We start from the raw sequence: 13,044 nt of genomic DNA on the forward strand, positions 1-13,044 counted from the left end.
TGTCCCTTCAGTTTCTGCCCCCCCTCAGTCTGGAGGATAAAGACGTCGAGGGAGGAGGAGGAGGAGGAGGAGGAGGTGAAGGTGAAGGCCGTCGCAGCGGGGGTCTCTGTGTCGGCGTGAAGCGCTGCGCTCACCTGGCAGCCATGGATGTCAACGGGTTCTCCGACCCTTACGTGAAAATGTAAGACGAGGCAAAAATCACTTAAGATTTAATGTCTTACGAGTCAAATTAAGAATAGTTTAATGTTAAAATGATGTTTTGACTCTCTTTGATGATGTGAACTGATTTTTATTGAGATATATCTGAAACTAAAAACTATCTCACTAAAAACACAAACTACAAATAAATGGGAGCTGTGTTTGACGATAGATGGGGTTTTTTGTTTTAGATTAGATTAGATTAGATAGATTAGATAGATTAGATAGATAGATAGATAGATAGATAGATAGATAGATAGATAGATAGATAGTAACTTTATTGATCCCTTGGGGAGGTTCCCCTCAGGAAATTTAAGTTCCAGTGCATCACCACAATAAGTACAGGTTGAATAAGAACACACAAAGTAGTATAGAAACACACATCTTACACAGTAAAAACACACATTATAAATACAGGGAGGAGTGCAAAACAGTGTGCAAATTGCAAGTATATGCATTGTAAATATATATATATATATATGTATGTATATGTACAGGAAAGTATATGTATATGTACAGGAGGTAGCAACAGGTTTTGGGTAACTGAAGGATAAGTTACGATTGTAGTCAAGTGAGTATTACATTTTTAAGTATCCAGTAATAAATAATAAGAGTCTGTATGAGTTTTCAGGTGTTACTCCTCTTATGTGTCCTCTTTCCTCCCCCTGCCACTGTGGAGTTGTACAGTTTGATGGCACGGGGGACAGATGAGTTTTTGAGTGTGTTAGTGTTGGTCCTGGGGAGCAGCAGTCTGTCGCTGAACAAGCTTCTCTGGTTGGTGATGGCCGTGTGCAGAGGATGGCTGGCATTGTCCATAATGGCCAGCAGTTTGTTCAATGTTCTTTCCTCTTTTAATATTATGTATTGGGCATTTTAGACTTTATTTGACAGTAGCTGAGAGAGAGGCGGGGGGGGGGGGGGGGTGACTTGCAACAAAGGTCCTTTGCCAGAGTCGAATTAGAGATGTTGTGATTACGTGGCATGCTTTGGTAACCACTGAGTTTACTGAGAAATCCAGATGAACTTTTATATATAGTGAAATGAGCAGATGACTCGTGCACTTATCCTACAATACGTTATTGTAAAGTTGCTATTTTTGTGTGCTTATGCTACCTGGTTGTTACAACAGGTTAGAGTTTATCCAATAACTAAATTGCATGAATCCTTCGGTATTAAAGAGGAAAAAATAATGGGAACAAAGAAGACAAAAATGCAATGGATAAGAACAACAAACTTGCCCTTTCAGTTGAAGAAAGTGTGATAGTGTCCTTTAAAGTTCCCCCACAAGCGATAAAACACGCTGTGCCCTTTAAAAATGAGGAGGATGTAACGTAGCGCCCCGCGTGTTGCTGTTGTTAATGGGTTGAACTGGAGGGTCTGTTTGGGTGCTCTTCCCGTGAGGAAACTAAATAAATAAATAAATAAATAAATAGGGTTCTCCCAAGTCTAACATACTCAAGTGTAGCATTGGGAGGCCTTTTATATGACAAACACAAACAAAAGACAAAACACAATGAAATGCCACCGAGGGTGAGAAAACATGATGCTGCCTTATATATATAAAACCCTAACCGCTGTATGGGAGAACCACCCTATAACATGTCTTAATTAGGGTTTGATGCATGTTTTTAACCACAGACTGTATAAAAGAAATGGACGTAACATCCGTGACGTCACCCATTGGTTTGTGGACTGCTGCTCGGAAGCCAATAGTTTCTAATCTAGGCAGCGCCATCTTGAAAATTTCAGGTGCATGCTGGGAAAAATAAAAACACAGATTCTACTTATATGGGCATGAGGCGGAGCCATGGGCGGAGCGGGGAGGTTGCTATGGTTACGAGGGTTACTGGATCTCGAGGACATTGGTCAATCAGGACGTAGCCCCGCCCCCTAATGCATACCCTGCTTTATCGTCACATATAAAATCAGGGAGGCCAAAATGTCCCAAATGAACATCAATTATTACTAAAAAATATAAAATAAACATTTGAATTAAATCAGTCTCTCAAACAGTTACAATCACTGACTAATTAATGAGCACATGGGTTAAGAGCTATAGTGTTAACCCTAACCCTGTCAGACAGCAGAATATGAGCTTTAAAAAAACATAATAGATAAACAGTACAGTTAAGGCAATGATGTCACAAAATATTATAAGGAACGCAACTAACTGACAAAACATCACGTTTACACCAATTTATTCCCCAAAATAAAATACACACAGTCACGGCTTGTTTTTGCTTAAACAACACAATCCGTAAGATAACCAGCAGTAGAATAGAAACATGGAGATACACCTTTCCTTTCCTCTGTTTTACATCTTTATACGGTTCATTCGGCACTGTGCGACATTGTAACCCTTTCAAAATAAGAGCATCGACCTTAATACATAAACTAATGAAATGACTAATGGATGTAACTTACAAAAAGACACAAATCTAGTAAATACTGTGAGCGCCTTAGAGATGCCTTTTGCTGTGATTTGATGCTAAATATATAAATAAAGATTGATTGATTTACAACCCAGAATACATGCACTACAAAATAAAATGTACAATAAATTATAATTCTTTCCTAATTCTTTTACATTTTAGTCCTTTTACATCATAACCCTGAATTATTTTACACTTCAAGGCCACAAAATCCTCTTTAACCCTTTTTATAATGTCCTTATCTTGCATGCATCATAGTTCTCTGCAGACCAGCTGACTGTGTCTCTTTATATTTTAGTCCGCTCCCACTTCGCCCCTCATGCTCTCAGGTTGACTGTAAGTACGTGATATCCAGGAACCCGCAGTGGGAGAATGAGAGGAGTGTGTGAAGAGGCTTCCAGCGCGTAGCAATCAATTCCTCCGCTGCTTTAAGCCCGGCTAATGGCGCTCGCTTTTGATCAGTGTCAAGCCCAAATTGGACATATCGTTTGGAATGAGTGTAACGGGCAAACAGGACGCAGCACTAATCCCCCCTAACCCCCCCCCTCCTTCCCCTCCGCCCCCTCCCCTCATCCCAGCTTCAGATAAACCTGTAAATACATTTCTGTGGGTTTTGCATATCTTCACTGTTGTTTTCTTGTTAAGTCAAAAGAGAAAGGAATGAAAAAAACCCATATATATATATTTGGTATATCTATTATTTATTTATTACCTCACACTTCCTCCCACCTTCAGCCACCCACAGACTCCTCATGCAGGGAGTCTATCCACTGTTTTATGAGTCAGAGGCTTTGATGCTATGATGTCTATGAAATCCGTTTTGTTTTGTTTGTTTATCCCGGGGGGGAGGGAGGGAGGGAGGGGGGCATCGAACCGAGGCGTCCCCCCCCCACCCACCGTCACGCTGTCCGAACCAACAAACACCGAACCCTCCAGGACGAGCAGTGGCTGCAAACAACGTGGTGCATTACAAACAGTCCGCTTCACATGTTCAGTTCAGCCGCCAGCACAACATTCAACATTTACCAGAAGATAACAACCCAACTGTTCTCATACCAACCCTAACCCAACCTGAGCTCCTCGTGTTCCTCCCCGCAGACTAAACTCTGGACTTCTACATTAACCACACAATTAAAAGCTGGAGTTTTTGCCATCTTATTAACTTCGCTAATCGATGATGCAATCGTCGTTGAAGCGGGCGCCATCTGTTTCCTAGCAGGAAGGATAATCAGCCAGGAAACGGAAACAATTTGAGCAGCGTCTCGTGGAGGCTCAGCGCTGTCAGAGGGGAGCACCCGAGGGCCACGGTCACGGATTTAAGGCTCCTCTGTGCTTTTTTGTTCCCTGCGGCACTCGAGGGACTCTCACTTTGAAGGGGAGGAGAGTTTTTCTGTCGCACGCCGTCAGAATGCAAACGGAGCCAGAACACGGAGGCGACTGACAGCTGAGGGGGTTGATGAACTCAGAGATTTGCCGGCAGTGTCCAGAGTGTCTGCATGCGGCGTCACGGCTCGCTTTCATCCAATATATCAGTTTAAAACAGATCAATATTCCTTTCAATTACAAACCAGACAAGGCCCAGTCAGTGTCATGCACCTGTTCTTCTCCTGCCTGCCTGCCTGACTGACTTTATTATAATATTTAAACCTGTGTGGTGTGGAAGGATTTTACTAATAAGTTTCAAACCTGCAGTGAAAGCTGAAAAGTTTATTAGATGGTTTTAGTGTCTCATGGTTGTTTCAGATGGTTTTATAATAAGAAACCAAACATCAGGTAATGCAGGTTAGAATAGACGACACGGTGCATGTTTAGGTTTGCTCACATGTGTCACGTGTGTTCATTTAAACCTCACTGATGCAGATTTTCTATTTCAGCTTGTTTTTCTAAGCGGTTGAAGACTGATAAATGTGAAAGGGATCAGAGCAACAGACACTGTGTCTGATTGAGTCAAAGTGAAGTCATTCAGAGTAAATGAAGCAGCTAGCACGTCTCATATTCCTGCTGCTATGATGATGATGATGATGGTGGTGGTGATGGTGATGATGATTTGGTAATGGTGGAGGTGGTGGTGGTGGTGGGAGTCAAAGTGAAGTCATTCAGAGTAAATGAAGCAGCTAGCAGGTCTCATATTCCTGCTGCTATGATGGTGATGATGGTGATGGTGGTGGTGGTGGTGGTGGTGGTGGTGGTGATGATGATGGTGGTGGTGGTGATGGTGATGATGATTTGGTAATGGTGGAGGTGGTGGTGGTGGTGGTGGGAGTCAAAGTGAAGTCATTCAGAGTAAATGAAGCAGCTAGCAGGTCTCATATTCCTGCTGCTATGATGGTGATGATGGTGATGGTGGTGGTGGTGGTGGTGGTGGTGGTGATGATGATGATGATGGTGGTGGTGATGGTGATGATGATTTGGTAATGGTGGAGGTGGTGGTGGTGGTGGTGGGAGTCAAAGTGAAGTCATTCAGAGTAAATGAAGCAGCTAGCAGGTCTCATATTCCTGCTGCTATGATGATGATGATGGTGATGGTGATGATGGTGATGGTGGTGGTGGTGGTGATGATGATGATGATGGTGGTGGTGATGGTGATGATGATTTGGTAATGGTGGAGGTGGTGGTGGTGGGAGTCAAAGTGAAGTCATTCAGAGTGAATGAAGCAGCTAGCAGGTCTCATATTCCTGCTGCTATGATGATGATGGTGATGATGATGGTGGTGGTGGTGGTGGTGATGATGATGGTGGTGGTGATGATGATGGTGGTGAATGAAGCAGCTAGCAGGTCTCATATTCCTGCTGCTATCTTTGGGAATCTTCATTTCCTGCAGAGCCTCCCAGCAGCTCAGACACAGATTACAGGGACCACGGAGCCCCAGCCGCCTGCTCTCTTCCTGTTAGCCTGCAGCGGTTTGCAGAGGAGAGGCGTTGATGAAGAGGAGAGGCGGTGATGAAGAGGAGAGGCGGTGATGAAGAGGAAGCCGCCGAGCGCATCGGTCCACCTCCACTTTATTATCTCTTTGTGTCATCTGTTAGAATGACTCACACAACCAATCACAGAGCAGCTCTGTGCTGTAGAGGCTCAGCCGCTGCTGAAGATGATGATGATATGATGATGAAGATTGTGATGGTGATGATGATGACAATGATGATGGTTATGATGGTGATGCTGATGATGAAGATGGTGATGATGATGAAGATGGTGATGATGATGAAGATGTTGATGATGCTGATGATGATGATGGTCATGGTGATGGTGATGATGATGATGGTGATGATGATGATGGTAATGATGATGATGATGCTGATGATGATGGTGATGATGATGATGATGCTGATGATGATGGTGATGATGATGATGATGGTGATGGTGATGATGATGGTCATAATGATGATGGTGATGATGATGATGGTGATGATGATGATGGTAATGATGATGATGATGATGATGATGCTGATGATGATGGTGATGATGATGATGATGGTGATGATGGTGATGATGATGATGGTCATAATGATGATGGTGATGATGATGATGGTGATGATGATGATGGTCATAATGATGATGGTGATGATGATGATGGTCATAATGATGATGGTGATGATGATGATGGTCATAATGATGATGGTGATGATGATGATGATGGTGATGATTGTGATGGTGATGATGATGACAATGATGATGGTTATGATGCTGATGCTGCTGATGAAGATGGTGGTGATGATGATGATGATGGTGGTGATGATGATGATGGTCATGGTGATGGTGATGATGGTAATGATGATGATGCTGATGCTGATGCTGATGATGATGATGATGGTGATGATGATGGTGATGATGATGATGATGATGATGATGATGATGATGATGATGATGATGGTAATGATGATGATGATGCTGATGGTGGTGATGATGATGATGATGGTGGTGGTGATGATGATGATGATGATGGTGGTGATGATGATGATGGTGGTCATAATGATGATGATGGTGATGATGATGATGATGATGAAGGTGGTGATGATGATGACGGTGGTGGTGATGATGATGTTGATGGTAATGATGATGATGGTAATGATGATGATGATGATGGTAATGATGATGATGATGATGGTAATGATGATGGTAATGATGATGATGATGGTAATGATGATGATGATGAAGGTGGTGATGATGATGACGGTGGTGGTGATGATGATGTTGATGGTGATGATGATGATGGTAATGATGATGATGATGATGGTAATGATGATGATGATGATGATGATGGTAATGATGATGGTAATGATGATGTTGATGGTGATGATGATGATGGTAATGATGATGATGATGATGGTAATGATGATGATGATGATGATGATGGTAATGATGATGGTAATGATGATGATGATGGTGATGTTGATGGTGATGATGATGATGGTAATGATGATGATGATGATGGTAATGATGATGATGATGATGATGATGGTAATGATGATGGTAATGATGATGATGATGGTGGTGATGATGATGATGATGATGATGGTGGTGGTGATGATGATGATGATGATGATGATGATGATGGTGTATATGGATGTATTCAATTATTTAATAGTTTTAAGGTTATAATGTTAAAATAAAAGCTATTTTCTGTGCTTCTTGTCGTACTGTCAGATATCTGAAACCAGACTTACAGAAGAAATCTAAGCACAAAACGACGGTGATGAAAAAAACTCTCAACCCCGAATTCAACGAGGTCAGAACTGACTCACCTTTCTTTCTCTGTTCAAACTGTTGCTGTGATTTTATTTTTATTGCTAGATTTCCACTTAACACAAGTCATATTTTAAGGTATGTTTTAGTAGAAAAGTAGTAATAGTAGTAATAGTTTATTTCTTCTTTTACTATTTTTTTTATTCCTGATAGTTCCAGCTGAGCTTTTTTATGTTTTAATACTTTATTAATTCATTAATTCATTTTTTATGTGTACTTTTTTTTTTCTTTTTTTTTTTTTTGCAGTATTTCGATCTTTTAGGGAGAAAGGAAAAGAGGAAGGAAGGCAAGAATGATAGAGGGAAGGAAGGAAGGAAGGATAGATCCATCCATCTATCCATCTATCCATCCATCCATCCCTCCCTCCCTCCGTCTATCCATCCATCCATCCACCCATCCATCTATCCATCTATCCACCCATCCATCCATCCACCCATCTATCCACCCATCCACCCATCCATCCATCCACCCATCCATCCATCCCTCCCTCCCTTATTAAAATGTTGTAACAGCAGAAAGGAAACCAACAGCTTCCTATCAATCTATCATCCATCCGTCCCTCCGTCCACCCATCCATCCATCCATCCATCCCTCCCTCCGTCCATCCATCCCTCCCTCCGTCCATCCATCCGTCCCTCCATCCCTCCATCCATCCATCCCACCCTCCCTCCCTCCATCCATCCATCCCTCCCTCCCTCCCTCCCTCCCTCCGTCCGTCCGTCCATCCCTCCCTCCCTCCATCCCTCCCTCTCTTATTAAGATGTAAGAGCAGAAAGGAAGCAGGTAGTGGTGTGTTGCTGCTCGTCCTCAGAGAGGAAGTGTTAGTAACGCTGGACCTCTCAGACCTGCGTGCTGGAATGAATGTGTGTCCCTGCAGGAGTTCTTCTATGAGATGTCTCTGTGTGTCCCTGCAGGAGTTCTTCTATGAGATGTCTCTGACGGAGCTGGCCAACAAGACGCTGGAGGTGACGGTGTGGGACTACGACCTGGGACGCTCCAACGATTTCATAGGTGAGGAGCTGAAACCTTTGATCACTGACCCTCTGGATGAGTTTCTCTTTGAACACCGAGAGATGAGATCCATTCATCTCAGCGTCACCTTCTCAAAACTGCCTGTCTATCTATCTATCCATCCATCCATCTATCCATCTTCCTTCCTCTCTCTTTCGTCCCTTCCTTCTGTCCACCCTTCCTCCCTCCCTTCTTCTTTCCTTCCCTCTTTCCTTCCTTCCTTCCTCCCTTCCATTCTTCAACCTACTGACTGTGTAGAAATCTGATGTTTTAACTCCACAGATGAAGAACAACAGTATTAAAACACACGAGACTCATGCAACCTATAATAGAAGGTAATACTGGGTTGCTGGTTTATACTCTCATTTCACCTTATTATGCTAGAAGAGCAGCTTTCTCACTAACTCCTCAGCGACCCAATCAATGACCACGCTAAGTAGCCGCCATCAGTAGAAACCGGCTTGTTTGCTCCTCAGGCTGCACATCTGACAACATGCTGAACCTCCACCATTCATGATTTCAGTCCTCTTCCTTCCACTGTTCCGGTCTTGTATTCGTCCACATGTGGTGCTTTAATGACGTCCAGCTGAACTTTTTAGTCCTGCTGTCAAATTTGGTGGGACATTAACGGAGGTCTGGGAGGAGACGTGGTCCTGGTCATCTCAAACGCTCTCCCGCCTGGCTTAGTGCGTCATCTTGAGCCATCTCTACAGCCCTGCTCGTTGTTCTTTTCTGAAGCAGCACAGCCTCCACTTCAGTCTTTGTTGCTTCCCCGTCTCTCTCTCTCTTCAGTGTTTTCATTTCTCCACTTGACAAATGCATCTACAGCTGCTGTCCCAGTCGTGAAATGCCAGATGATGCTTTTGAGGCTCTCTTGTGAGGCAGTTACCTTTCTATGGGTGGAGAGGATGTCCATCCCTTTTGTCTGGAGGTACTTGGACAGCAGAGTGGTTTATTCAAACACTCTCAGGGATTTCTGTGCTGTTAACAGTTTCATATCTCAGCAGGCCCTCTTTCATCAGGAGGCACATCTGCACATCGTTTCGGGTCATGTTGGCCCAACTACTATCAAAGTAAAGCATGCATTAAGTATGTTAGAAAACGCTTACAGTGGCTATAATTCCTAACACTGCTATCCTGTAATGGTTATTAAAGTCATTAATATTAGGTCTTTACCTCTCATCTGTCTCTCTCATTCTCGTGATCGATATATCTGAGAAATCCAGAGAGTTCTTGATAAGGTGAGATGAGGCGGAGATTCTCGTAAAGGCAAAGATGAGACAATTCAGGAATTCTTTCTTAATTCATGTTTAATGAATACAAGCTCGGAGAACTAGTCTACATGCATGAGACAATTCTAAAGCCAAGTCCACATGTACCAAAACGATCTTTCCCCCCTCCGTGTTCCCTGGCATTGTTTCAAGAAGAAGAAACGGATCCATCTCAACACGACTCAACACGCTACTTCATATTCCAGCCTATAGGCGGCGCTGTTTCAGAAATTCACCGGAGAGGAGGAGGCTATAAGAGGTGGAAGGCTAAGCTCGAGGGGTGTGGCGATGACATCATGGAAACACAGGTATGTGTCTTCACCATCCAAACGAACATTCAAGGGCTGCGTCTGGGACCAGGTTTCGGAAAGCTTGGTTTCCACCCTGGGACCAGGTTTCGGAAAGCTTGGTTTCCACCCTGGGACCAGGTTTCGGAAAGCTTGGTTTCCACCCTGGGACCAGGTTTCGGAAAGCTTGGTTTCCACCCTGGGACCAGGTTTCGGAAGGCTTGGTTTCCACCCTGGGACCAGGTTTCAGAAGGCTTCGTTTCCACCCTGGGACCAGGTTTCACCCTGGGACCAGGTTTCAGAAGGCTTCGTTTCCACCCTGGGACCAGGTTTCAGAAGGGTTCGTTTCCACCCTGGGACCAGGTTTCAGAAAGCTTGGTTTCCACCCTGGGACCAGGTTTCAGAAAGCTTGGTTTCCACCCTGGGACCAGGTTTCACCCTGGGACCAGGTTTCAGAAAGCTTGGTTTCCACCCTGGGACCAGGTTTCAGAAAGCTTGGTTTCCACCCTGGGACCAGGTTTCACCCTGGGACCAGATTTCAGAAAGCTTCGTTTTCAGGCGTTTACAGTATTTGTTTGGACGATCGGCCAAAACGATGCAGGGCGACGGTGTGGGGCGGGTGGGGCCGGGGGTTGGGCTGGGGCTGGGCGGGGAAAGACTTCCTGGTGGGTTTCAAGGCTTCACTCTGCCGCTGCTAGCTGCTTTCCAACTAAATTTGTCCCGTGTTTGTAATTCTGATGACAGACATACTCGACCGTCTGGCTCGTAGCCTGAGCCGTCTACGGGGGAGTAGAAGGGACAAAAAGGCTTGCAACATTAAAATGCGATTAAAAAACATTAACGCTGACAGCCCTAATCAAAATACATCATACGTCTTCTAGAGACATAATGCAGTACATGAACTACTACAGGAGATACAAACCATTACCAGACATGATCTCATTTATAATCATCCATCAACACAAGTCCAGGTTTGTTTTCTCTTTTTTCCAGCTCTCTCCTTCTTACACTCTCTTTCCTCTTTCCAGAAAATTCTTAAATTTATCAGTTTCTACTCTGACCGAAAAAGTCAACCTTTCCATCATATAAGTATTGTGCATTACATCAACCCAGTCCTCCCTCTGAGGTGCCTCTGTCTTCTGCCACTTCCTAGTAATGGCAGCCAACATGATCCTAAACATGTATTTGTCTCCTGCATTTGTAATTCTTTCGTTCCCTTTTCCCAAAGTATAATATGTCAAATTTAAATGGAAATGTTACCCTCAAGATTTTCTCCATACAGTTCTTCAAATCCTGCAGTAAGGTTTAATAGAGGGGCGTTCCCAAAAAACATGAAAATGATTGTCTTCCTCTTCTCCACATAGTCTCTGTTTCTAGTTCCTGCTGATATTTACGTCTGTCAGGTGATTAAAACTCCGTCCACTAACTGCAGCACTTCCTGCTTCCTGTCGGCGTTTAGGTGGCGTCTCCCTGAGCTGTCACTCGCAGGGCGACGCTCTCCGTCACTGGATGGACTGTCTGAAGAATAAGGGCCGCAGGGTGGAGCGGTGGCACATCCTGACCAATGAGCTGCCTCGGACCCTCAGCCACGACTAAACGCCGAGCAGCCGCCTTCAATGCATGCAGACAGTCGCTGTCAGGGATCACACGGTTCACAGAGGTCCTCCGCTCACTCTGTGGGACGGACTCAACTAACTTCATCAGCAGGAAATGAGAGATAAAGTGTATAATAATGATGATAATAATACTACTAATACTAATAATACTAATAATGATGTGAGCCATCCTGAAGGTTGGAGAGCAGAGTGCCTTCATTACTGATCAGAAGAGAAGAAGCGTCACACCTGCACTCAGCATCAGCATCATACTGTTAACAGACATGTGAGACGTCCAACTCACAGGAAGTCAACAGAAACTGAAACTGTAGAGAGATCACCGCATTTAAAGTACCACTGAAATTAAATTTGCATGGGGGTGAGGGGGGGGGGGGGGGGGGTTTGTTTTGTTTCAATCAGCCTGGTAGCCCCCCGTGTGGGAATAGTCCTGGAAATTCAGGGAAGCAGGTGTTTGCTGCTCTTTAACGGATGTGAAGTTATTAACCAGACGTGCTTTTGCCAAATGAACCTCTGACAGTGTTTTCATACAGGAACCCTAAAACCTCCTGTTGTCCTCGTGTCAAGGAAGGAAGGGAGGAAGAAGGAAGTAAAGGGGGGGGGGGGGGAGAAGGCAGGGAGGAGGGAAAGAATGAGGGAGGGAGAAAGGAAGGGAGGAAAGAAGGAGGGAGGGAGGGAGGAAGGACAGAAGGAAGAAAGGAGGATGGAGGAAGGAAGGACAGAAGGAAGAAAGGAGGATGGAGGAAGGAAGGGAGGAAAGAGAGAGAAAGGCAGGACAGAAGGAAGGGAGGAAGGAAGGAAGGAAAGAGAGAGGAAGAAAATAGTATTTTCTTCTTCTCTCTTTCCTTCCTGTATAATACAGAGAGAAGGAGGGAGGGAGGAAGGAAGGAGGGAGAAATGAGGGAAGGAAAGAAGGAGGTAGGGAGGAAGGAAAGGAAGGAAGGGGGGGAGGGAGGAAAGGAGGAAGGAAAGGAAGGACGGGAGGGAGGAAGGAAGGAGGCAGAAAGGAGGGAAGGAAAGTAAGGAAGGGAGGGAGGTAGGAAAGAAGGAAGGAAAGAATGAGGGAGGGAGGAGGGAGGAAGGAAGGAAGGAGGGAAGGGAGGAAGGAAGGAAAGAATGAGGGAGGAAGGAGGGAGGAAAGAAGGAAGGAAAGACAGACAGTTTGTAACTTTTTCTTAGTAAAATAGAAGTGTTGGACCTGATGTGAAGATGTTTTGGTGTTAAAGGTGCTAACAGTCTAACAGTGAGTGTGTTCCAGTGGTTCAGACGTTTATTATCATCCACAGACGACAGGAATATTAGTTCTCATATTTAAGGTTTATGTAAAATGATACGGAGCTCTTACGGAGAACATCAACCATCAGCTGCTTCCATATACAGACTGTACAGTGTGTCTCATCTCAATGCATGGATCACTCTTCTGCTGCTCTCCTCAATGAGACTGTGAAAAACAAACTGTATCCTGTTGTTGCCATGACGACGATGATGA

The 13,044-nt window shown here is 44.3% G+C and overlaps 1 protein-coding gene across 1 annotated transcript in view; it reads left to right on the top strand.

Moving 5' to 3' along the window:
• Window positions 1–11,538, top strand: part of doc2a (double C2-like domains, alpha) — a 35,978-nt gene extending 24,440 nt beyond the window's left edge. The window contains exons 7-10 of the mRNA XM_053338157.1: window positions 1–181; window positions 7,275–7,356; window positions 8,288–8,384; window positions 11,402–11,538. The exon at window positions 1–181 is cut by the window's left edge and continues 49 nt beyond it. Of these exons, the coding sequence (XP_053194132.1) occupies window positions 1–181; window positions 7,275–7,356; window positions 8,288–8,384; window positions 11,402–11,538 (497 nt within the window). The remainder of the gene's footprint in view (window positions 182–7,274; window positions 7,357–8,287; window positions 8,385–11,401) is intronic.
• Window positions 11,539–13,044: the final 1,506 nt, after the last annotated feature.

The sequence above is a fragment of the Scomber japonicus genome, chromosome 18, assembly GCF_027409825.1.
Source record: "Scomber japonicus isolate fScoJap1 chromosome 18, fScoJap1.pri, whole genome shotgun sequence".
NCBI classification, from domain to species: Eukaryota; Metazoa; Chordata; class Actinopteri; order Scombriformes; family Scombridae; genus Scomber; species Scomber japonicus.